The sequence below is a fragment of the Canis lupus genome, chromosome 27, assembly GCF_011100685.1.
Source record: "Canis lupus familiaris isolate Mischka breed German Shepherd chromosome 27, alternate assembly UU_Cfam_GSD_1.0, whole genome shotgun sequence".
Classification (NCBI taxonomy): domain Eukaryota; kingdom Metazoa; phylum Chordata; class Mammalia; order Carnivora; family Canidae; genus Canis; species Canis lupus.
Genome location: NC_049248.1, coordinates 17,697,995 through 17,722,909, shown reverse-complemented (window position 1 = coordinate 17,722,909; position 24,915 = coordinate 17,697,995). Strand labels below are relative to the sequence as shown.

Genomic DNA, 24,915 nt, shown 5'->3' with positions numbered 1-24,915 from the left:
TGAGTGACTTAAACAATAGATATTTATATATTTTTTGTCTCATTGTCCTGGAGACTAGGAGGCTGAAGATAGGGGTTGGCAGGGTTGCTTCCTCTTGACAATTTGTTCTATGCCTCTGTCCCAGCTTTGGGGAGTTTTTTTTGGCAGTATTTAGTGTTCCTTAGTTTGTGGGTGCATCACCCCAATCTCCACCTTCATGTTCATGTGATGTTCTTTCTGTGTATGAGTTTGTGTCCATATTTCCCTCTTTTATAAGGACATCAGTCATATTGGATTAGGGGCCTACCTTATTCTAGTATGACCTCATCTCAACTAATTACATCTGCAGGGACCCTATTCTAAATAAGGTCACATTCTATGGTGGGAGTTAGGAATTCAGCATATGAATTTTGGGGAGACATGATTCAAGCCATAAAAACTACATCCATCTGCCTAAGTTTAAAAGTTATAAATAAAACTAACAAGCTGTTAAATACAATATGCTTTGTTCTCCTATCGTGACAAATGCATCTTCATAAACACCTGGAAAGACAGGTTTTAATTTAGAATTCTTGAACTTCTTAGAGATTGTTGTCAGATTATGGTGGCCTGAAAAGGGCTGGCTCCTCTCCTGGAAACTTTTCTGTGTCCTGCTTTTTCTTCCTGCCCTGATCTGTCTTTTGCTCTGGATACCTTATGCACATCTGTGGACACTCCAGCTGACACATTCAAGCTGCATCTATATACCCTGCAGGCAGCCTCCCTTTGGCCACCATTAGGGTCTATGAATTGCTCATGCTAGTGATGCAGTAGATGAATGGGCCCTTAGAAGAAGCCTGCAACATCTGTTCAAGCAGGGAGTTCTAGGGTCCTGGTACCAGAGATGTGGTCTAGAATGAGGGTTCTGGGTGTGACACACAACCAGAGGAAGGAAGGTTCTCTATGGTGAGGGCACCAGAGCAAGGATCCTCTTGCTTGAATCTAAGCCTGTACTGTCAGTGAACAAAACTTCTTTATAGTCTTAGGGTTTATTTTTTAGTGAAAGGAGACAAAACATAAATAATAAATAAAAGAAGTAAATTGTATAGTATGTTCAAAGGTGGTAGGTGCATAAGAAAAAAGTAGAGCAGAGGGGAAAGGATCTGGTGTTTATCTGGGCAAAGGGCAGTTTACAACATTACAAAGAGTGGTCAGTGTAGGCCAGACAGAGCTGGAAACATTGGATCAAGACTTGAAAAAGGTCAGAGTTTGGCAAGTGGATTTACGAGACAAAAGCACCTTTTGGAAAGAAGGAGATATCTGATAAAGAATCCAGGGTTCAGGCTCCCTGCATGAAACCTGCTTCTCCCTCTGCCTGTGTCTCTGCCTCTCTCTCTCTTTCTCTCTTTGTGTCTCTCATGAATAAAAACAAACAAACAAACAAACAAAAAAACAACCAACCAAACAGACAAAAAAACAGGGCAGCCCGGGTTGCTCAGCGGTTTAGTGCTGCCTTCAGCCCAGGGCGTGATCCTGGAGTCCCGGGATAGAGTCCACATCAGGCTGTCTGCATGAAGCCTGCGTCTCCCTCTGCCTGTGTCTCTGCCTCTCTCTCTCTCTCTCTCTCTCTCTCTCTCTCTCTGTGTGTGTGTGTGTGTGTGTGTCTCATGAATAAATAAATAAAATTAAAAGAAAAAAAAAAGAATCCAGGGTGGAAGTGTGCCTGGAGTGCTCAGGGAACAGAAAGAAGGCCAGTGTTGCTCGAGTGCTGTGAGAATAGGAGGATGTAATGGGAGTTAAAATCAGAGTAGCTTATGGGAAGCTAGAAAACACAGGGCTTTTTAGGTTATTTTAAAGGTTTGGGCTTTTACTCTGAGATTTGTGGCTCCTGGAGAGTTTTGAGCAGATGAATGACATGATCTCTCTAGCTTCTGTGTTGAGGAAAGAGGACAGGGTAAACATAGAAACAGGGAGACTATTTAGAAGAAGGTGATTGTAGTAATTTGAGGTAAAGATGACAGTGGTAACTTGAATCAGAATAGTAATAGATGGAGAATGATAAGTGGTTGGCTTTGGGATATGTTTTAAGGTAGAGCCAACAGGAATTTCTGATGGACTGAATTTCATTCAGAGAAAGATAGGGGGAGGGTATCAACAATTACTTCACGATTTTTGCTCTTTAAAACAGGTTTGAGGGGAAAAGATCAAAAGTCTAGTTTTGGACATACTGAGTTTGAGATATTAGATATTGAAGGGGAATATTCAATAGGCATTTGGATAAGTAACTCTAGAATGTGGGTAGGGGGATCTGGGCTGGAGTTATAAAACTGGGAATCTTCAGCAAACAATGTTATTTACAGCAATGAGAATAGATGAGATCATTAGTGAAGGATGATGAAGAAGAGGACCCAGGAATGAGCTCTACTCCACGGCATTGGAATTTGTGGAGAAGATGATGCTCCTGTACAGAAAACTGAGGAGTGACCAATGTTATAGAAGAAAAGCACAAGAGGGTGTGGGTGTCCTGGAACCAAGTGAAGAAGGAATACTGAGGAAGACAGAGTTACTGATTGTGTCAAATACTGCTGATAGATACGATCAGATTAGGGCTGAACATTGATTTTGGATTTCAATTTAGCTGTGGGCAAGTCAGTAGAGACCTTGATAAAAGTAGTTCTGGTGAAGTATTGGGGATAAATACCTCCTTGAATGGGTCTGAGAAAAAAATGCAAGCAAAGAAACTGTAGATAGAGTAGAGAGAACTGTTTTTGAAGAGTTTTGCTACAAGAGGAATAGGCAGTGGATAAGTATTTAAAAGAGGAAGAAGGGTGCTGGTAGTTTTTTTTTTTTTTTTTTGTTTTTTTTTTTTTTTTTTTATAGCACATAATGATTTGCTGAAGAGAATTATCCTCGGTAACAAATGATGAAATTATGCTTTTAAGCAGAAAGAGAATTCCAGCAACTTTTGTGAATAGGTGGGAGGGGTTGGGAATCACATGTACAAGTTGAGAGGTTGTTTTTGCTCAGGAGCACAGATAGTTTTCCTATGGTAATATGTAAGAAGGTGGAACACATGATCTGCTAGGTGGGCAGATGCCATAGTGGAATCTGCAGAGGACTTTTGACTGATTCCAGTTTCTAGGTCAAGTAGGAGACATCAGCTGGAAGAGAGGATTAGAGTAAAAAGTGCTAGGGTTTCAGCAGAGAGAAGAGCTTATAATCATTGTCTAGCAGAAAGGGAGAGTGAAGGGACCCGGAACATACAGAGTGATTGCCCAGCAGCATTGATGACTTACTTCACTTGCATGATCATGTATTTTAAATAGGATCACATTGGGACACCTGGGTGGCTCAGCGGCTGAGCATCTACCTTTGGCTCAGGGTGTGATCCTGGAGTCCTGAGATTGAGTCCTGCATTGGGCTGCCTGCATGGAGCCTGCCTCTGCCTATGTCTTTGCCTCTCTCTGTCTTTCATGAATAAAAAAAAAAAAAATTGGGATCACATTAATTCATACCAGGCACTCAAATATTTTTAAGTTTTTATTTTAATTCCAGTTAGTTAATATACAGTATTATATTACTTTCAGGTGTACAATATAGTAATTCAACAATTCCATACATCATTTGGTGCTCATCACAGAGGCACTCCTTAATCTCCATCACCTATTTAAGCCACTCTCTCACCCTGCTCCTCTCTGGTAACCATCAATTTATCCTCTATATTAATAATTTGTTCTTTACAATTAATTGTCTGTTTCTTTATTTATCTGTCTCTTTTTTCCCTTTGCTTGTTTTTTTTCCTAAGTTCTACATATAAGTGAAGACATATTTGTCTTTCTCTCTGCCTGACTCATTTTGCTTAGCATTTTACTCTAGCTCCATCCATGTCATCATAAATAGCAAGAGTTCTGAACTCAATAAAATATATATTATATTTATTATATACATGCTGTAAAATATATATTATAATATTGTAATTATATATAATATTGTAAAATATTTAAATATATGTGAATTCATATATATGTATGTATGTATACCACATCTTCTTTATCCATTCATCAATCTATGGACACTTGGGCTATTTCCAAGTCTTGGCTATTAATATAAATAATGCTGCAATAAACATAGAGGTGTATGTATCCCTTTGGATTAGTGTTTTAAATCTTGGGTAAATACCTAATAGGGCAATTGCTGGATCACATGGTAGTTCTATTTTTAACTTTTTGAGGAAATGCCCTACTGGTTTCTACAGTGGCTTATGAGTTCACATTCCCACAAATAGTGGGATTGCAATTCCTCACTAACACCTGCTTGTGTGTATGTGTGTGTGTGTGTTGTGTTGGTTTTAGCCATTCTCATAAGTGGGAGGTGATATCTCATTAGAGTTGTGATTTGTATTTCCCTGATGATGAATGAAGGTGAAAATCTTTTCATGTGTCTGTTGGCCATCTGTTTGTCTCCTTCAGAGAAATGTCTGTTCATATCTTTTGCCCAACTTATAATTGGATTATTTGTTTTGAGGGTATTGAGTTTTATAAGTTCTTTATGTATTTTGGATACCAACCCTTTATCAGATATTTCAATTGCAAATATCTTTTCCCATTCTGTAGGTTGCCTTTTAGTTTTGTTGATTATTTTCTTCATCATGCAAAAGTTTTTATTTTGATGTAGTCCTAATAGTTTAGTTTTGCTTTTGTTTCCCTTGTTTCAGGAGACATCAAGTAAGAAGTTGCTATGGCCAATGTCAAAGAGATTATTTATGGTTTGAGTTCTTTTCTAGGATTTTTATGGCTTTCAGGTCTCACATTAGGTCTTTAATCCATTTTTGAATTTATCTTTGTGTATGGTATAAGAAAGTGGTCCAGTTTCATTCTTTGGTATGTAGCTGTCCAGTTTTCCCAGCATCGTTTGTTGAAGAGAGTCTCCTTTTCTCATTGGATATGGTATTCTTTCCTGCTTTGTCGAAGATTTGTTGACCATATTGTTGTGGGTTGATTTCTGGGTTTTCTATTCTGTTCTATTGATTTGTGTGTCTACCTTTGTGCCATTACCATATTGTTTAGATTACTACAGCTTTGAAATATAACTTGAAGTCTGGAATTATTATACCTTCAGCTTTTCTTTTCTTTTTCAAGATTGCTTTGGCTATTCAGGGTCTTTTGTGGTTCCATACAAACGTTTGGATTGTTTATTCTAGCTCTGTGAGAAATGCTGGTAGTATTTTTATAGGGATTGCATTGAATATTTAGCTTGCCTTTGATTGCCTAGACACTATAGAATAGTATTTGCTCTTCCAATCCATAAACATGGAATGTTTCCCATTTCTTTGTGTTGTCTTCAATTTCTTTCATCCATGTTTTATAATTTTTAGAGTACGAGTCTTTCACTTCTTAGTTAGGTTTATTCCTAGATATCTTATTATCTTTGGTGCAATCGTAAAAGGGATTTTTAAAAATTTCTCCTTCTGCTGCTTCATTATTGCTGTATAAAAATGCAACAGATTTCTGTATGTTGATTTTGTATCCTATTTTACTGAATTCATTGATCAGTTTTAGCAGTTTTTGGGTGGTCTTTCAGGTTTCCTATAGAGAATCATGTCACCTATAAATAGTGAAAGTTTTACTTCTTCCTTACTGATTTGGATGCATTTTATTTCTTTTTGTTGTGAGTACTAGGACTTCCAGTACTATGTTGGTTGAGTAAAAGTGAAGGTGGACGTCCTAGTCTTGTTCCTGGTCTTAGGGGAAAAGCTCTCAGTTTTTTCTCCATTGAGGATGATGTAGTTATGTGTTTTTCATTTAGGTCCTTTATTATGTTGATGTATGTTCCCTATAAACTTACTTTGTTAAGGGTTTTATCATGAATGGATTGTGAAAAGCTTTATCTGTGTCTTTTGAAATGATCATATGATTCCTTATACTTTCTCTTATTGATGTGATATATCATGTTAATTGATTTGCAAATACTGAACCACCCTTGCAACCCAGGACTAATCCCATTTGATCATGGTGAATGATTTTTTATATATATATTGTTGGATTTGGTTTGCTAGTATTTTGTTGAGAATATTTGCATCTATGTACATGAAGGATAATGTCCTCTAGCTCTCTTTTTTTAGTGCTGTCTTTATCTGGCTTTGGAATCAGCTCTCTTTTTTAGTGCTGTCTTTATCTGGTTTTGGAATCAGAGTAATGCTGGCCTCAGAGAATGAATATGAAATTTTTCCTTCCATTTCTATTTTTTGGAATAGTTTCAGAAGAATAGGTATTAACTCTTCTTTAAACATTTGGTAGAATTCACCTGTGAAGCCATTTGGTCCTGGACTTTTGTCCTTGGGGAGTTTTTTGATTCCTGATTCAATTACTTTGCTGGTTATCAATCTGTTCAAAATTTCTATTTCTTCCTGTTTCAGTTTTGGTAGTTTATATGTTCCTAGGAATTTATCCATTTCTTCTAGGTTGTCCAGTTTGTTGGCATATCATTTTTCATAAAATTATCTTATAATTATTTGTATTTCTGTGGTGTTGGTTGCTATTTCTTCTTTCTCATTTGTGATTTATTTGAGCCTTTTTCTTTCTTTCTTCATAAATTTGGTGAGAGACTTATAAATTTTCTTGATTTTTTTTTTCAAAGAACAGCTCCTGGTTTCATTGATCTGTTCTATTGTTTTTCCAGTTTCTATATCACTTCTGTTCTAGTTTTTATTATTTTCTTTTCCTGATTTTAGATTTTGTTTGTTAATCTTTTTGTATCTCCTGTAAGGATAGGTTGTTTGAGATTTTCTTGCCTTTTGAGGTATTGCTGTATTGCTATAAACTTCTCTCTTAGAACCGCTCGTGCTGCATTCCAAAGGTTTTGGACCATTGTGTTTTCATTTTCATTTGCTTCCATGTATTTTTTTATTTCTTCTTTTATTTCCTGGTTGACCTATTGATTGTTAATAGGGTTTTACTTAATCTCCAAGTGTTTGTGGTTTTTCAAGATTTTTTTCTTGTGGTTGACTTGTAGTTTCATAGTTTTGTGGTCAGAAAAGATGCATAGTATGACTTCAATATTCTTGAATTTGTTGAAGCTTGTTTTATGGGCTAATATGTGATCTCTTCTGGAGAAAGTTCCATGTGAACTTGCAAAGAATGTGTTGTCTGCTGTTTGAGAATGGAACGTTCTGTATATATCTGTTAAATCTATCTGTTCCCATGTGTCATTCAAAGCCATTGTTTCCTTGCTGATTTTCTGTTTAGATGATCTATCCATTGATGGGAGATGTTAAAATCCACTCCTATTATTATATTATTATTGATTAGTTCCTTTGTTATTAATTGTTTTATATATTTGGGTGCTTCTATACTGGTTGCATAAGTATTTACAATGATTACATATTCTTGTTGGATTGTCTGCTCTATTCTATAAAGTACTTCTTTGTCTTTTGTTACAATCTTTTTTTTTTTAATTTTTTATTTATTTATGATAGTCACACACACAGAGAGAGAGAGAGGCAGAGATACAGGCAGAGGGAGAAGCAGGCTCCATGCACCGGGAGCCCGATGTGGGATTCGATCCTGGGTCTCCAGGATCGCGCCCTGGGCCAAAGGCAGGCGCTAAACCGCTGCGCCACCCAGGGATCCCCCAATCTTTGTTTTAAAGTCTATTTTGTCTGATATAAGCATTGGTACTCTGCCTTTCTTTTGATCTCCATTTGCATGATAAATGTTTCACCATCCCCTTAATTTCAAATGCAAGTATCTTTAGGTCTAAAATGAATCTCTTATAAGCCACATGTAGGGGGGGATCTTTCTTTTTTTTTAATCCATTCTGTCACCTATGTCTTTTTTTTTTTTCACCTATGTCTTTTGATTGGAGTATTTAGTTCATTTACATTCAAAGTAATTATTGATAGATATATATTTATTGTCATTTTATTATTTGTTTTCTGGTTGTTTCTGGAGATTTTCTCTGATCCTTTCCTGTCTTTCCTCTTTTGTGGTTTGCTGATTTTCTTTAGTGATATATTTGGATTTCTTTCTCTTTATCCTTTGCATACTTATTAGTTTTGATTTATGGTTACCATTATGTTTGTATATAATCTCTTTTGTGCAATATAGTCTATATTAAATTGATGGTGTTTAAGTTTGAACCCATTCTTTACTCTTTTCCTTCCTGTTTTAGGTATGTATTTTATATCCTTTTATTTTGTGAGTTGACTGATTTTTTTAAAGAAATATTCATTTTTACTGCTTTTGTGTTTCCTACCTTTATACTGCCCCTTTTGGCCTCTCCCTTTCACTCAGAGTCCCCTTTAATATTTCTTGCCAGGTCGTTTAGTGTTCATGAACCCTTTTGGTTTTGTTTGTTGAGGGAAATTCTTTATCTCTTCTTCTGTTCTGAATATTGGCCTTGCTGGTAGAATATTCTTGGCTGCAGATTTTTCCCATTCAGCACTTTGAATATATCATGCCCCTCTCTTTTGGCTTGCAGTTTCTGTGGAAAAATCTCCTACTAGCTTTAGGGATTTTCCCTTGTAAGTTACTGTTTTCTTTTGTCCTGCTGCTTTCAAAATCTTTTCTTGGTTACTATAATTTGCCTATTTATTTTTTTCTTTTTATTTATTTTATTATTTTTTTTATTTTGCCAATTTAATTACAACTATGTCTTGGTCTGCTTTTGTTGATTTTGATGGGCGTTCTCTGTGCCTCCATGATCTGGATATCTCTTTCTTTCTCCAGGTTTGGGAAATTTTAAGCTATTATTTTTTCAAATAAAATTTCTGCTTCCTTTTCTCTCTCTTCTTCTGAGATTACTATAATATGAATATTATTACATTTGATGGAGTCACTGTGATCCCTAAGCTTATTCTCATTTTGCATAATTCTGTTTTCTTTTTTTTTGTTCAACTTCATTGCTTTTCATTTCTGTCTTCCAGGTCACTAATTTGTTACTTTGCTTCTTCCCTCCTGCTGTTCATTCCATCAAGTGCATTTCTCATTTCGTTTTATTGAGCCCTTTATCTCCACTATGTTATTTCCTTATCTCTGTTGTAAGAGTCTCACTCATTTCTTCCATTCTTTTCTCAGGTGCAGTGAATATCCTTTTAATCATTGCTTTAAATTCTCTATCAGCCATTACTTATATCTGTTTTTGCTTAGGTCTAGCTATGGCTTGTATTATCCTTTCATTTTGGATAAATTTCTCGGTCTCCTCATTTTGCCCACATCTCTGTTTCTCTACTTTAAGAAAGTCAGCAATATCTTCTGCTTTTGAAAGTAGTGACTTCATGGTGAAGAGGTCCTGAAGTGCCTTGCAGTGCAGTGTCCCCTGTTCACCAGAACCTGGCACTTCAGTAGAGTATCCTGTGTGTGTTGCTTATGCCCTGCTGTTGTGTCTGAATCACTTTTCCTTTCAGTACAGTTGTCTGCTCTGCCTTTCTGCCTCTTGTAGGCTGGTACTCAAATATTTTCAATGAATAGATTTAGAGTCCTTTACATGTTATATGGTTATGTAGATGATCATATATAAGAGCTTAAGTTACTTTGTAATTTATTCACAGTGAAGCATTAAAAAAAGCAAAAGTTAAACTTTTTTTTTTTTTTTTTTTTTTAGTCACTTAAATGGCAGGCACTAAAAGAGAACTCCTATTTGATTCTCTTAAAGAATGTGGCATAATACTGAGTTGTACTTATTTTTCAGGTGGAAATCTGAAGTATTGTCTACTCAGGTCATGATGGATATGGAAGTAGCTTCAGAATTAAGGGAAATTCTTGATGTGCAAAGAGAAGAGGATTTGATCAGAGGGGAGAGTTTCAGAGTTTGACATTTTGGAGTTAAGGGGTAATGAAATTTAAAATGTGATCATGCCTGTAGTAGGGTGAAATCTACTGATGATTAATTGATTGACATTGAAAAGAAACTACAAAGAAGTTTCTTCCAAAAATTGGATTTAAGAATTTCAGGCATTTATCCTTTGTTTTTCTGATAAAAAACCTGGGCTTATTAATTTCCTCAATAAATAGGATTATAAGTCAGAATGTAGGTATATATATTTAATTCAAGCTTAAAAATTTGTTAGAGATATAGCTAGGTCTTGAATTAATTGATGAGTCTTATTTATTACTGTATTGGAAACTACAGTAATAGTGTTGCCTTTAACTGTAGGTACACAATTTAAAAATGTGAACACATATTTGATTTAAAAGATAAATTGAAATGTTCTGCTATTATTTTATATATTGAATTTTACACAATAAATTGACATTTTATTAAGAAGATAAGATTCTAAGAAAAGAATGAAACACAAGTAGAGAATATATAACTATAAAGACTAGTTTTTATATCTTTATGTTGTGTCCTTGGTACACTAAGCTATCTTTGACAACAAAAATGTCCTGCTCTTGTGATAGAGAGGCCCAGGAATGGAAAAAGATATAAGTAGCTATTGAATAATGCATTGGTTGATAGAAATGGTCAAATTATACAGTTTCCTAGTGGGTACCATTTTTCTTCATTGAGAGGGACACTATAAAGTTGGATGTTAATTGCTCCCACAAATACAGTTTTGCTCTTCACGATAAGCATTAAGACATGTCCTCGGAGCTCTGTGACTTCATTATACACCACCTAAAAAAGGATAGAATAATGAAAATATAAATCAGATATACTTAAATGCACATTTAAAGATACTATTTTTAATAAAAATATTTAGCTGTTAATATCATTTAGCTTGGAATAGATTGGTTAATGTAGAATCTTTCATTTCTAACTCTAATTCTGGAAAGCTAAAGTTTCTGCTAACATAATGGAGTTTGATCACAGAATATTTCTCTAAGAAGCTTAGAATTTATTCTGATTCCATTAATAATCGTCCATTCCACATTTAATATGACTGTGAATTATTCTCTAGGAAGAAATTTAAATACCCATCGCCTTTAACTGTCCTTGAATTTACTGTGCAACATGGGACCTTGAACACTATCTCTTTTTGTTGAAGACTAATGAGGAGAGTAGATTTCCTTGTGTTAATTTAGTGCAGTATAACAATATTTCCATCTACATCTGAAGAATTCATTCTGTGCTTACTTTATTTAAAATGGTTTAATTTTTAATTATAAAAACACATGCTTATTAAATATGAAAAAAAGAAAGGAAAATCTGTATTTCCACCCCTGGGAGATAATTATAGTTAACATTTCAGTGTTTTTTTTTGTTTTACATATATAATTACTTTTTAAGAATCTGAGCTGTAATTTTGCTATATGTAGAGTTTTGTGTCTTGCTCTTTTTCACTTGCTAGGCATGTAAGTAACTAGTTTCTAAAAAGGGATCTGTTCAACTGTGTTTTATAATATCCAGGAAGTAAGCAATGGGCATTACCACCGGGTGCCTACAGTAGTAAAGAAACTTCAAAAGTGTAGTACTATCAAGAAATTAGTTACCCATTATGAAGGGAGGGGAGAGCTGTGTATAAATCCAACATGGTTGCCAGGGAAACTACTTAGAACACATTTAGAAAGGAGTTTCATATGCGGCTACAAACTTGCTTTTTATAGACAAGCTACAAGACAGAAAGAAGAGTTCTCTATATATGTAAAAAAGAAGCAGAGGAAAAACTTGAGAGGGAAGCCCTTTGAGTCAGTTGGAAGGCTCCTCAGTGTATATGGATATGGTTTCTGGTCCATTGCATTGCATCTGTCTGGTATTTATGAACACACAAAGTTATCGGTGAAATTCCATTCAAAATCAGTCTGATAGCTCCTCTGAACAATGATTTACTTATCAAGTAAATAACAATTCAATCAAGAGACATGAGATGCTATATGCCATGTGAATGCAATCTACCCTGCTTCATGTGACAGCTCCTGGCTACCTCCTCTTCTAGCATCCTACTCTCATTCCAGACAGAAGATGATCTTTTCAGTTTCTTAGGAATACTGATTCAAATTATTCCATTTTATTTATTGAGTTCCTCTGGGATAGTAGAAGATTTCAAGGGCTGCCTTAAAAATCTCAAAGCCCTACCACTTTAATTCCTCTTCTTTAACAGCAACAGGATTCTCAGTATGGACTCTGAGCCACATCTCTTCCTGGACTCTTTTTTTTTTTTTTTTTTAAGATTTTATTTATTCACTCATGAGACACACACACACACACACACACACACACACAGAGGCAGAGACACAGGCAGAGAGAGAAGCAGGCTCCATGCAGGTAGCCCGATATGGGACTCGATCCTGGGACTCCAGGATCACTCCCCGGGCAGAAGGCAGGCGCTAAACCGCTGAGCCACCCAGGGATCCCCTCCTCCTGGACTCTTATCTTTCCAAGACTTCAGAGTAAGTTCCTTTTCCTTTTCTGTACAGTGGCTATTTTGAACTATCTAAAATACCCTCCATTTTCCTTCACACAACACTTTAAGCAGACAAACTCATTTATTTTACAGAGTAAATAGATGAAGGGGTCCTCAAAGTGTTACTGTATGTGAAGGAGAAAAATGGAATAACTCTAAGCATTAGGATTTTGTGAAAGTCTGGCTTAAGAACTCTGTGAATCATATAAGTAAGATCTAAAGATATAAATTTCTCTGACACATAATAATTTATATTTATATGATTCTATTGTTAACTATATGTTTTCTCATTTGCATAATGGCGATAATAATATTTGCCTTTTAGCACTGTGGGGAAGAATAGGAGAGATAATGAATGCAAGTTTTACTGCAAAGCCTGGTACATATTGAACACTAATAAATTATAGCTGAAAAAGATCCATCAAATACACAAAGAACAGCTGTTTCTTGGTATTTTGGATTAGTTGTCTGGAGAAAACAGTTCCAGACAGAATTGAATCTCTTTGGTTTTTAGCAAGCTGAAATTCTCAAGAAATGACTTTAAGAATTAATTGCCTTTTGGTTAAAATACAAACTTTTAACACCAGAAGTTATATTACCTTATAGATTTCTTTCCCTGTGCTTTGTTATGCAAAAATTATTTTATGAAAAGTAACTGAAGTGTTATAGACAGGTAATCATCGCACATCATAGATGATACATATTTTAATTGCTTTACTGCATCCATAACATTGTTAAAAAAAATTAGCACTCTTACTTGTGATGAGCACTGAGTGATGTATAGAAGTGTTGACTCACTATATTGTACACCTGAAACTAATCCCACATTGTATGTTAACTAGAATTTAAACAAAAATTTTCTAAAAATAAGTAAAAAAGAAAAAAAGCACTCTTTTCTTATTGTTCAATGAATAATTAGTGGGTAATGCTAAAGAAGTACACAAATGATTATATTCTTTGAGACTTTTTCACCAAAGGCTTTAATATGTATTCTGTTGTCACATAAATAGAACCAAAATGCACAGCTCTTTCAATTTCACTTTATAATACTTTTTACCCATAGACATGCACCAAGTCTTCATTGCCTTCTGATAAATACTGAACTCGTAGGTTTGAAATTATTACATCAAACAGAAAAAACTTCAGGGTACTTAACATCTGTTAACTTGGATATAAGCACTCATTGCATGTTATTTGACATGAGGGTATAGTAAATAATTCTAGAGTATATTTAGTGTATTTAGAGTGACTTCAGTGGAAGGCTAATAATATGGAAATTGGAATGTGCCTACTGCTGGTGGGAAGGGGAGTGAGGAGGCAGGATAATGGGAAGGAGAGTTCAAAACAAGTGAGAACGGGAGAACTCTGTGGGTGAAGAGGAGGGGCAGCAGCATAACAGTGGGGTCAATATGAGTTTTGAATCTGGCAGTTCTGGATTTGAAAACTAGTTGCTGAGGGGGGCACTTGGCGGGATGAGCACTGGGTGTTATGCTATATGTTGGCAAACTGAACTCCAATTAAAAAAAAAAAAGAAAAGGGGATCCCTGGGTGGCTCAGCGGTTTGGGGCCTGCCTTCAGCCCAGGGTGTGATCCTTGGGCCCCGTGATCAAGTTCCGCGTCCAGCTCCTGGCATGGAGCCTGCTTCTCCCTCTGCCTGTGTCTCTGCCTCTCTCTCTCTCTCTCTGTCTATCATGAATAAATAAGTAAATCTTTTAAAGAAAAAAAAAAAAGAAAAAAGAGAGAAAACTAGTTGCTTAACCCTGGTTGAAATGTTTGACATCACGGCTCAATGTCTTTTTTTTTTTTTACAAATAGAATTTTCATCATGTTATGAATATCAAAATGAGAGGATGATAAGATAACAATGGCTATGACTTACTGTGTATACCATATACATACTGCTATCCTAAATAATCAGGCACATTCTGCAAGATATTTTAAGGAATGTAAAACACATAGAATATTCCTATTCTAATGTCCTTTTTAATTTTTTCCTTTATATTTTATAATAGAACAGTAAGAAAGGAACACAATGTATAAAATACATTGACTATAACAATATAATCTGTATTTCTAAAGAGTAACTGAAAAAAAAGATAGTTTTTAACCAGATGCCAAAGGCAACAGAGTGGAAAAAGCAATGGCATTGGGGCTAGAATCCCAGCTCCGCTTCTTAAAAGCAGTAGGAGAGTTTTGTGAGCATTCCAAGGGTCAGCTCCACCCTACCTTCAGCCCAATGTCCACAACATGGATTTGTATATGATAGAGGTTTTCAGGGAGACTGCTAACAAAGTCTGTTGGGAATCACTCTGGGAAGTGTCAAGTAGACAAGCTAAATCTTGTATCAAAAAAGCTTAGTATCTGAAGGGTGGATATGAGAGGGACCCTTGGCAGTATCCCTGACTCAGCCTTTCTCAATCTGGGTATTAGGGGGAGAGAGTGAGTGAGAGAGAGAGAGAGAGAGAGAGAGAGAGAGAGAAGAGAGAGAGAGAGAGCTCTGAATAAAAATGGAAAGAATTATTTTATGAAAAGCTTTGTAGGACATTGGTGATGCACTGTAATATGCCCTTTGTATTCCTTTAAGAGATTTATATAAAAAGGAGAGTGAGGTCATTCTCTCCTACTTCCCAGAACATTGCACAGCTTTGGCAGTTTGAGAAATCCCAGTCATACTGAGAGGTTGATGTAGCAGGGCTCAGGAAGCAAAGCAGGGGAGAAGTTAAAAAGGTGGATGCTGGGCAGCCCGGGTGGCTCAACAGTTTAGCGCCGCCTTCAGCCCAGGGTGTGATCCCTGGAGACCTGGGATAGAGTCCGACGTGGGGCTCCCTGCATGGAGCCTGCTTCTCCCTCTGCCTACATCTGCCTACATCTCTGCCTCTCTCTCTCTCTCTCTCTCTGTGTGTCTCTCATGAATAGATAAATGGAGTCTTAAAAAAAAAGGTGGATGCCATGTGATAACTTAGTGGGTTTCCTAAAAAACACATATACATGGTTGCTAAGGGTGCACTGAAATAATTAAAGGGTTTGGCACAGAGAGAGGCCTGTATCACAGAGGGTGAGAGAAAGTAAAACCAGTCTACTTCTTTATTTGCATTTCTTATAAAGATTCTTCTATTGATACAGAACATAGTGGGAGAAAAATTAAAATATCATCTTTTTTAATCTCATGGCTTTCTAAATTCAACCAGCTTCCCCAACAAACTTGTTTATATGATGATTATTACTATTAAAAATAGTCACTTATCTACATATTAATTCACATTTCAGCTTATTTAGGTTATGTATAAATTGGGGTGTAGTAGACATGGATGATGGACTCTTGTTTTTAAAACAGTTTTAAAAGTATAAACAGTGTGTGTCCAAGCTATTAGTATTGGCTGATGAAGAAACTATTACAGTGATTTCTGATCAATGGGCCATGAATGTGGGAGGAGTCAGAATTATTACAAGCCATCAGAAAATGTATGGAAACAACAAGCATTATAATCTCCATGCATGTATATTTACTATTTTTTAAAATAATACAGATAGCTTGAAATAAAACACAAGTTCATTTAAACTCCTGAATTGTTAAGTTGCTTTTTGTCATTACATCCCTCCTGAGATTAGAAATGTTGAAGCATAGCATTAGGTCTGGAAAAATTTCTTGATGTTGATGTAGGGGATCTTGTACTCAGAAGATATAAAAACTAATGATATACTGTTGGGAGGATATATCTCTAGCTATTGACACCATGACAAATAAAATATCAAAAGATCTTTCCTTACTAACTTACAAATATATATATAGTTTTACATTTTTTACATGCATATAAAGTGTCACAAAACTACAGCAAATATTTTTTTCCACAAATTTATTTGGAAACAACTAAGCATTAAAGATACTAAGAAGATAAGGTATTTTCCTCATCCTCAAGAAATTTACAATATACTGGAAGAAAAAGCCTGTAAGACTAAGTAAAAGATGTTAAATGTGGTATAAGAGTCTAGGAGGAGAGAGTGGTTCAGAGTCCACATTTGAGGTGAGCTTCAAAGTTGGCAGAGAAGAGTGGAAAGGGCAAAGGGAATGAGCTCCATCACAGAGGTCAGAAGGACTATTCAGGGAATGACAAGGTGTCTTATGTGACTTGAAAACATGATTAGATATGAGGAAATAAAAGGTCGTGAGCACACAAATATTCCTGACTTATTTTTGACGAAGGTACAGAAGACATTTGTTGCATTGTTTTTCCAATAAATGGTGCTGAAGTAATTGGCATTCACAGGTAAGAAAAAATGAACTCCAACTTAAACCTCATACATTATTCAAAAATTAACTCAAAATGGATAATGGGCTTAAATATAAAATGCAAGACTATAAAACATTTAGAAAAATACAGGAGAAAATCTTTAGGACTTAGTGCTAGGTGAAGAGTTCTTAGACTTGTAGTCTATAAAAGGAAAAATTGATAAATTGTACAAAATGAAAATTAAAAACTTTTAATTTGAAAGACCCTGAGAAGAGAATGAAAAGACAAGCTATAGGCAGGTAGAAAGTATTTGTAAACCAATTATCTGACAAAGGCTACCATCTATAACATACAAAGAACTTTCAAAACTCAGCAGCAAAAATGCAAACTATCCAATTAGTAAATGAGCAAAGACATGAAGAGACATTTTACCAAAGAGGATGATATATAAGTACATGACAAAAAGTTCGGCATCACTAGTTATTAAATAAATGCAAATTAAAACCACAATGAGGTATCATTCTATACCTATCAAAAGAACTAAAATTAAAAATAGTGATAATAACAAATGCTGGCAAAGATTCAGAGAAAACTAGATACATTGCTGGTGGGAGCGTAAAATGGTATAAAAAGGAGTATGGCATTTTTTTTCAAAACTAAATATGCCACTACCATATATTCCAGTAATTACATCTTAAGCATTTATCTTACAGAAATTACAACTATGTTTACACAAAAACCAATTATACATTACTGTTCACGACAGTTTTGTTTGCAATAGCCCAAGCCAGAAATAACCCAGATGTCCTCTAATGGGTGAACAGCATTATACTTCCATAGCACTACGACTATTCAGAAGTGAAAAGAAACAAACCTACTGATGCATGCAGCTACTTGGATAGATGGCTATGGAATTATGGTGAGTGAAAAAAGCCAATCTTGAAATGTTACAAACTGTATGATTCCCATTTATATAACATTTGCAATGACAAAATTATAAAGATGGGGAACAGATTATTAGTAGCCAGTGATGGGGAGAAGGGGAAGGTAGGCATTAGAGGGAGGGAAATGTCAGTGGTTATAGGGTAGCACCAGGAGTCCTTGTGATGGAATTCTATACCTTGACTGTGGTGATGGTCATACAAACCTACTCATGTGATAAAAATTCATAGAACGAACTGGAATTATAATTAAAATGCATAGGACAGAATACATATGAACACATGTAAAACTAGTGAAATCTCATTAAGGTCAGTGAATTGTACCAGTGTCAATTTCCTGGTGTGATATTGTACTGTTGTCATGCAGGATGTTACCACTGAGGGAAAGTAGCTAAAGGTTATTTGAATTCTCTGTGTATTATTGCTTCCAACTGCATGTGAATCTACAATTATCTCAAACATTTTTTTAAGTATATGAAGACGATATTACTCAGAAAGACAACTCAGGAAAGTTACTGCATCATGTTTCAAGGGCTATATTAATGTCATGTTTAGGATTCTGTACATTATCCAGTAGACAGTGAGGAGTCTTTGAAAAAAATTTTGAATAGTAGAGAAATAAATATGACTGGCTTTTGAAAGACATCTTAGGTAGAAATGTGCATGATTTAATTGAAAAATGCAAGAGGCATAGAGGAGGCTATTATATAGTGGCCAAAGTCACAGGGACTTCAAACAGATAAGCAGTGGTGGGGCAGACAGAAGGTGATGGATTCAAGAAGCAGATGGTTGCACGTGTATCAAACTGTTAAACTGACAAAACTTGGGGATTGGTTGGAAAAATGAGTGAGAGAGAAAGCAGTGTCATTAGAATGTATCTTTTGAGATGGCAAAGGAGGAAAGCCTGGTTGAAAAGTACCTAGGAGACATTCAAACGGAGTTCTCCTGTAATGAGGCAGAAGCGCAGGTCAAAAGGTTAGGATAGAAGCCAGGTCTTGAGGAATAAATTCAGATGCAACCTACATAGAGATGGTAAAGGAAAATCTGTAGGTATATAAGGTAATTTCAAGAGCGTATATATCAAGAGGAAAAATGAGGGTAGATCATGGAGCTCCAGCAAACAACAATATTTTTGAAAGGAAGAATGGCAATGAAGGAAATTGAGTGAGTGGTCAGAGGAGATGGAAGGGAGTTAAGAGAGCCATTAGGAGTCCACGGATGTCACTCTAATACAGCAGCATCAATTAAGTTCAGAATCCACACCACAAAGGACTGAAGGATGAAAAGGAAGCAATGACGTGAGAGCAGGAACTGTGAGTCACTTTTGCAAAACTCTGGGGGTCACAGGGAAAGAAAATATGGATGCTTTAGAAAGGTTGAGTTGAGGAATTTTTTTTTTAAGATTTCTGACCCGAGGATCCAGTGGGTGAGACAGCCTTAAGAAAGGCAAACAAATAATCATCTGAGCAAGGTGCAAAGGAGATGAAAGGAGATGGAATCTAGGGAATAAATGTAGGGTTTGCCTCAGAAAAAAGTAGGGAATTGGATATTCAAATCGTGGAATACAAATGAATTAGAGAGCTACATATAATATAAATTAATTTAATTTGTGCTTTGTACTTGCTTATTTTCTTTTGTTTTCAAAGGAGATTTTATAAAGTTTATGTTATACACAGGATACACTATGATAAAGTTATTAGATAAGGAAGACCAAGTAAAGGAAAATAAGGTTGGAGAAAATAAGATGAAGTCAGGGATGATGTTAGGCAAAAAAAACCAAAAACCAAAAACCAAAAACCAAAAAAAAAAAAAAAAAAAAAAAAAAAAACCAAAAAAAACAAAAAGCCATCCTGGGCTCTTGCTTGGAAGCTAGCCACAATTTGAAAATTGGTTCATAAGTGCTTTAAAAGCAGAATCTGTATTTTCCAGTTCCCATAGAATCTAGAACAGTGATCAGCACATAGTGGCTATTTTGTGAAATGTCTTCCCTTTATGGAATAATGCTGCCAATTACTGCAAATTTTCCATATTTGGTTGTTAAGCTGAAAAAATGGTAAGAAAAATACAAAGCGACTGGACAAGAGATGAATCATACTTACAATTTCATTATAAGTGGGGTCGGTACATTTTGGAACAGATTTTGTTTTCCTCCTACGAACTTCACTGGGATATGGTAAAAGATAAAATTCAACATGTGCACTGGGCGCAGAGCCATCTGGGAGATGCTGCAAAGGAAAATGGTTATAAATATTAATGCATGTTGCTATCAAAGAAAAAAATACATAGCTACTAAAAACCGAGACCAAAGGCAGGATCAAAATTTATTACAGTACTGTTTATCAGAAAATAAGAGAACAATCAAAAGAAATACATCATTGCTCAAAAATATTCCCAAAGCACAGAGTAAAAGAGTAAAATTGTCCATTTTAAATTAAGTGTTGTGTCAGAGAACTATATTTAAAAGCCTATTAAATATAATTTAGTTTTTTACAGTAAAAAACACATTTGCATTTTTGACAGAAATGGTCAAGAGATGAATATAAGCCACAACAGAGACAGGAATTAAGTGCCTCGGGATATTGTCCACCACTTGCAAATAAAAAAATGGCAAGTTTAACACATAAAATAAAATGTAGCATTTAATGATGCGTATATGCATATTAAATAATATCACATTTAAGGTAGAATTTAATTAGAATATCAGTTAGACTTGCAACTTTAATATACTTACAAGATTTTAAGATAATTATGATAATTTTATTATCTAAATTACCCTAAAATATATCGGATAATCCTTTTCAAACTATGTACTATGGAACCTCCAAAGTTGCCTAAAGTGCTGCCCGATGGGTAGATCAATATTGTCGATGGCTAGATCTTTGGATCCCCTCTTCTCAGTTTGTCTTAAATGGTCCCCCCAAATACCTTTCATCCCAGCTTCCCCATTCTGGCTTCAGAACTTCTCTCTTTCTTTTTCTACCTTTCTTTATTGTGGATAAGGATTGTGGATTTTCATTCTTCCTTTTTCTTTCTTTCTTCTCTTTTTTTAAAAAGATTTTATTTATTTATTTGACAGAGCGAGCATGAGAGAGTGATCCCACAAGCAGGGGAGCAGCAAAAAGAGAGGGAGAAGCAGGCTTCCCAATGAGCTGGGAGCCTGGCTTGGACTTGGGGCTCAATCCTAGGATGCTGGGGTCATGACCTGGGCCTAAGGCAGATGCTTAACTGAGCCCCACCCAGGTGCTGCTGGATATTTTTATGTCTTAATATTCATTTGAGGAATAAATCCACTGTTTCAAAAATTTGGAAACCACTGCACTTCAAAGAAATGTTTCACCTTTGTCATCTTGACCAAGTGGAGAGTAAGTCATACTAAAACTCTGTATATCTAGTTTGATAAAAAGAGAAATGTTTATATAATTTATATTTAAAGAGGATGATTTAAAAGTCAAACTTGAGGAATTAAATGCTTTTTTTGTTGACTTCATTCTAACTATTAAATTGGTAATTTTCAACAAATACATTTTAGTGTTCTGAATCACAGTGACATTTACATGTGAACATCCAGTACCATCTTCAATGTCATTAGCTTTAATTTTGTATCTTTCTTTTAGCACTCAAGAAAGCATAGTGGAAAGTAAGAAAGTATGATATTATTACAGTACTAATTTTTACTCAGTTCTAATTTACATAGTAAAAATTACATTAGGAAAGTTTGGCTTTTTTTTAGTACTCACAAATTAGATACAATACATCTGGATATATCATATGTCAAAATGCTAAGATTGTCAAAACTACTGCTTTGGATAAGAGCTCAAGGTTTCCTCCCCTTCTGAGGCCCTCTTCCAGGACAAAATGCTCAGTATATCAAATATATCAATGGCATAATGGAATACTCAGTGACTCAAAAAGACATTGCTATTAATATTTGCTTTTGTTTTGTCTGATTTGGTTTGGTTTGGTTTGGCTTGGGGAGAAAGATGAAGGGAGTATAATGTTTTGCTCTATATAATTCTCTCTTGTCCACCATGAGGATACTATACCTATAATCACTATATGTTGCAACTTAGTGGTTAGAATCATGGTACTGAAAATGGACTTTTTGATTGCAATCTGGGCCCGCAAACTTGCTAGCTATGTGGCTTTTGGCAGGTATCTTAACTTTTCAGTGCATTGTTTCTTAAGCTGTAAATGAGGATAAAGGTGATATATGCCTTACAGCATTCAAAAGATAAAATACACCATGTAATGTGAGGACAAGGGGTGAAATAGAGTAAGACTTAATAGATGTTTGATACTATTTTTATTTTCTATGAATTAAATTTACATTAAACATAAATATACTATATACACTGATTGGACAAGATAACCCTAATATACTATGGCATTTATGAACAGAGTTTCCTAATATTGACACCATCAACATTTGGTGCCACATAATCTTTGTTGTAGGGGGCTGTTCTACACATTGTGAATATTTTAACAGCATCACTGATCTATAGATTCCAATAGCAACATCTTCCTAGTTGTGACAATCAAAAATGTCTCCAGACATTGCTAAATGTCATTTGGGGGGGCAAAATTAACCCTAATTGAGAACCATTTAGATGGTTCATTCATCCTTTGAATCCCAGCCTAGTGATCTGTATTTCTACCTGAATATCTTCTTGGTGCCCTAATATCAAATCTAACCAACATCTATCTTCTATCCTTCTTTAACCTTTCCAAAACAAAATTTTCTAAGTTGTTCAACCTATATTAAGTTATACTGTTTGTCTTCTCTAGTGTCTCCTTTGTCACTGATTTTCAAATCCAAGTGTGTACTGAGATCAACATCCTCCCTGTTTGCCCCAGTTCATCTTCCACCACAGATCTTTATTTCCTAACTTACTGTAACTGGATTTTAATGACTTTATATGCCCTAGTTTTCCCATCTCTTTCCTTCATTCATTCCATAGATCACTGTTGTACTTAACTTTTCTATTAAGCTGTTTTGATCATGTCACACCCACTGCCTGAAGAATAAAACCCAAACACAGAGAAAGATATTTTGCATACCAGCCTTCACCAAGCATTTAGCAATGAAAGGTCTGGGTTTCTGTTTCCAAGTTAATGTCCTTGACAAGGTCCTTGAATATCCTGAAGGTTTTAGAATAATAGAACAGCACGGGTTTCAATTTAAAATCAGGGGTACATTATATCTGAGCAGCACTGGGCTTATTCTGTCCTTAACAGATTTCAATGCAGACATTGACTTCTTGGGTCTTTCAGAGAGTCCTTCTTTGTTTTTTGTTTTTGTTTTTTTCCCCCAAAGCAGCTGACTTATGGATGTTATTTTCTTTCTTTCTTACTCTCACCATATCCTGTTACTTAAAGATCACAGCTAATTTATTAAAAAAAAAAAAACAAAAAACAAAACAACTCTAGCTCTCTTATCAATACTTCTCATTTCATCCTTTGAATTAAATTCAAATTCAAAATGTTTAATAACCCATGCTTGTCTAAATGTTTTAACCTAGGATTTTTACTCTGGTTGCATTTTAGACCTTGACAAAGATTTAACCCTTTGACCTGAGGAGTTATAAGGCTTGGAGATGCAGAGCTCTTAGTCTGATGCTCAGTCCAAACAATGGAAAGTTTCCTTGTATCATCCAGAGGGTTTTCTTATTCACAGTAGATTGAAGTCAAACAGCGCTACACTTTCTTCTAGAATTCTGGCTAATATTTTTACTGTACTCAAAGATGAAGTGAAGTCTTCTAAATCTCATTTTTGTTACTCATCCTAACTTTGAGTTCTATATATTCTAGTTATTGTGTTAAAATGTTTCTCATTTTTTTATGTTTCTAAAAGTTTTATATATGTTATTTCCTTTATGAGCTTAGAAATTCTTTAAAAGACAAATCCGTCTTAATGTTTTACACTTTCCTCCCTTAACAATTCCTTTGGGCTTTGCTCCATTGGTTACTCACTATTCTACTACCCTAACCCCACCTTCAGTTCCTTTGTCCTAATCTTTCAAAGGGTCTCGAATCTCCAATGAAAAATTTAAAATCTTCCTTTGATATTGGGCTTACCTTTATCATATTCTTTCCTTTCCTTTCATAGTTCTGCCTTTCTTTCATAGCATGCCTTTCTTTCCTAGAAATCCTGTTCCTAACAGTGTGTGGCACGCGGTGAATACTAAATAAATAGTTATGTAATGACTGAATGGATGAGCTATATATTTATAGCATATAGCTCTTTGAAAGTACTCCATAGCTATTTATTGAATCATTATTTATAATGCAATATAAAATCTAGCAGTCTTCTTAACTTCCTAAGGCTAAAGTGGATGTGTCTTAGATCTGTTCCCAAGGTTTACTCTGAATGCTTAGCTGTTTGATGGCATCCCTCTGCAGATGGAGCAGATCCTCATATGTGCTTTGTTGGATTTCATGGCTGATGGGGTATTCGTGTTAAGATCTGCTTTTTATGTCTGATATCTCAATAGTTCACTTCTAAAACTTTGATTTTATCTCATCACTCAGATCATATTAAACAATTAGATTCTTACTACCTTTCTTTACCCCTTTTTGTCTGCAACTGGAGCTAGACTGGATTTGTAACATAATTACTTATCACAAAACCAATCCTTAGTCGCCATCCTCACATTCCCCTGAAGACTTGGTCTCTGATTGCTGTCTTCCTTTCCTGACACCTTGTCCAGTCTTCTATGACAGTCTTCTCTATCTCTCTGGACTTTTTCCACTTCACTCCTTAAAAAGAATCTCTTTAACAATAAGTACAACAGGCTATTTAAATCTCCTTCTAGGAGCTAACAATGACCTGACAATTTCTCGGAGGCCAACTAGATGGTAGAGTGTGAACTAAAATAATTTTGTTCTCATGCCCTTACTCAACCTTGTGCAGTTTTCCCCTCTGTATACCCCATTTGTGGAGTACATGAAAGAAACAAAAATAGGCACATTCAATTTAATTAGAGACCTGCCTACTGGAGACCTTTGGGTGGAGGCTAGGTGCTAGATCCACATTTGCACCAAGTATTCCATACAGAGGAAAGATATATGTCTCTTATATATGTGCTACTATTTTTTCAAATATATGTAGGTCTTTTGTTAACACAATTTTAATATTTTAAAAGCACTACTGAATTTATAGTAGTTTAAATTTTGTTTTACATTTCTTAAATTTATCAGATTTTTTAGGAAAAAAAATTGTAAATTTTTCTAGTTGAAAAGACTGGAAATGAAGGCCTCAGCATATTCTTAGCATCACTGATGCAGACACTTCTTTTTCAATTAAGAATGAAGTATAGGAGATTCTTAGCTTGGTTATTGTTTTTAGGTTATAAAAATTAAGGTGCATATATATATTAGTAAATCATTACTCACAATGTTGACTTCTTAATGGTATTGTCTTAGGTGTATAAATAATTAAATATGCTAA

General features: G+C 35.2%; 2 protein-coding genes across 8 annotated transcripts in view; one reads left to right on the top strand and one right to left on the bottom strand.

The window, feature by feature from the left end:
• The window catches only part of PLCZ1 (phospholipase C zeta 1), an 82,814-nt gene extending 73,013 nt beyond the window's left edge, over positions 1–9,801 (top strand). The window contains exon 13 of one of the 2 annotated variants that reach the window (XM_038576941.1): positions 9,646–9,801. In XM_038576941.1, the coding sequence (XP_038432869.1) occupies positions 9,646–9,680 (35 nt within the window). In that variant the 3' untranslated portion in view covers positions 9,681–9,801. The remainder of the gene's footprint in view (positions 1–9,645) is intronic. The other variant, XM_038576940.1, reaches the window with a different exon arrangement.
• Positions 9,802–10,184: 383 nt separating this feature from the next.
• Positions 10,185–24,915, bottom strand: part of PIK3C2G (phosphatidylinositol-4-phosphate 3-kinase catalytic subunit type 2 gamma) — a 365,888-nt gene continuing 351,157 nt past the window's right edge. For 4 of the 6 annotated variants that reach the window (XM_038576933.1, XM_038576932.1, XM_038576931.1 and 1 more), the window contains 2 exons: positions 19,568–19,693; positions 10,185–10,572 (listed from right to left, as the gene is read on the bottom strand). In XM_038576933.1, coding sequence (XP_038432861.1) covers positions 10,420–10,572; positions 19,568–19,693 — 279 coding nt within the window. In that variant the 3' untranslated portion in view covers positions 10,185–10,419. Of the gene's footprint in view, positions 10,573–19,567; positions 19,694–24,915 lie in introns of those variants that run through there. The other 2 variants (XR_005379904.1, XR_005379905.1) reach the window with 1 other exon arrangement.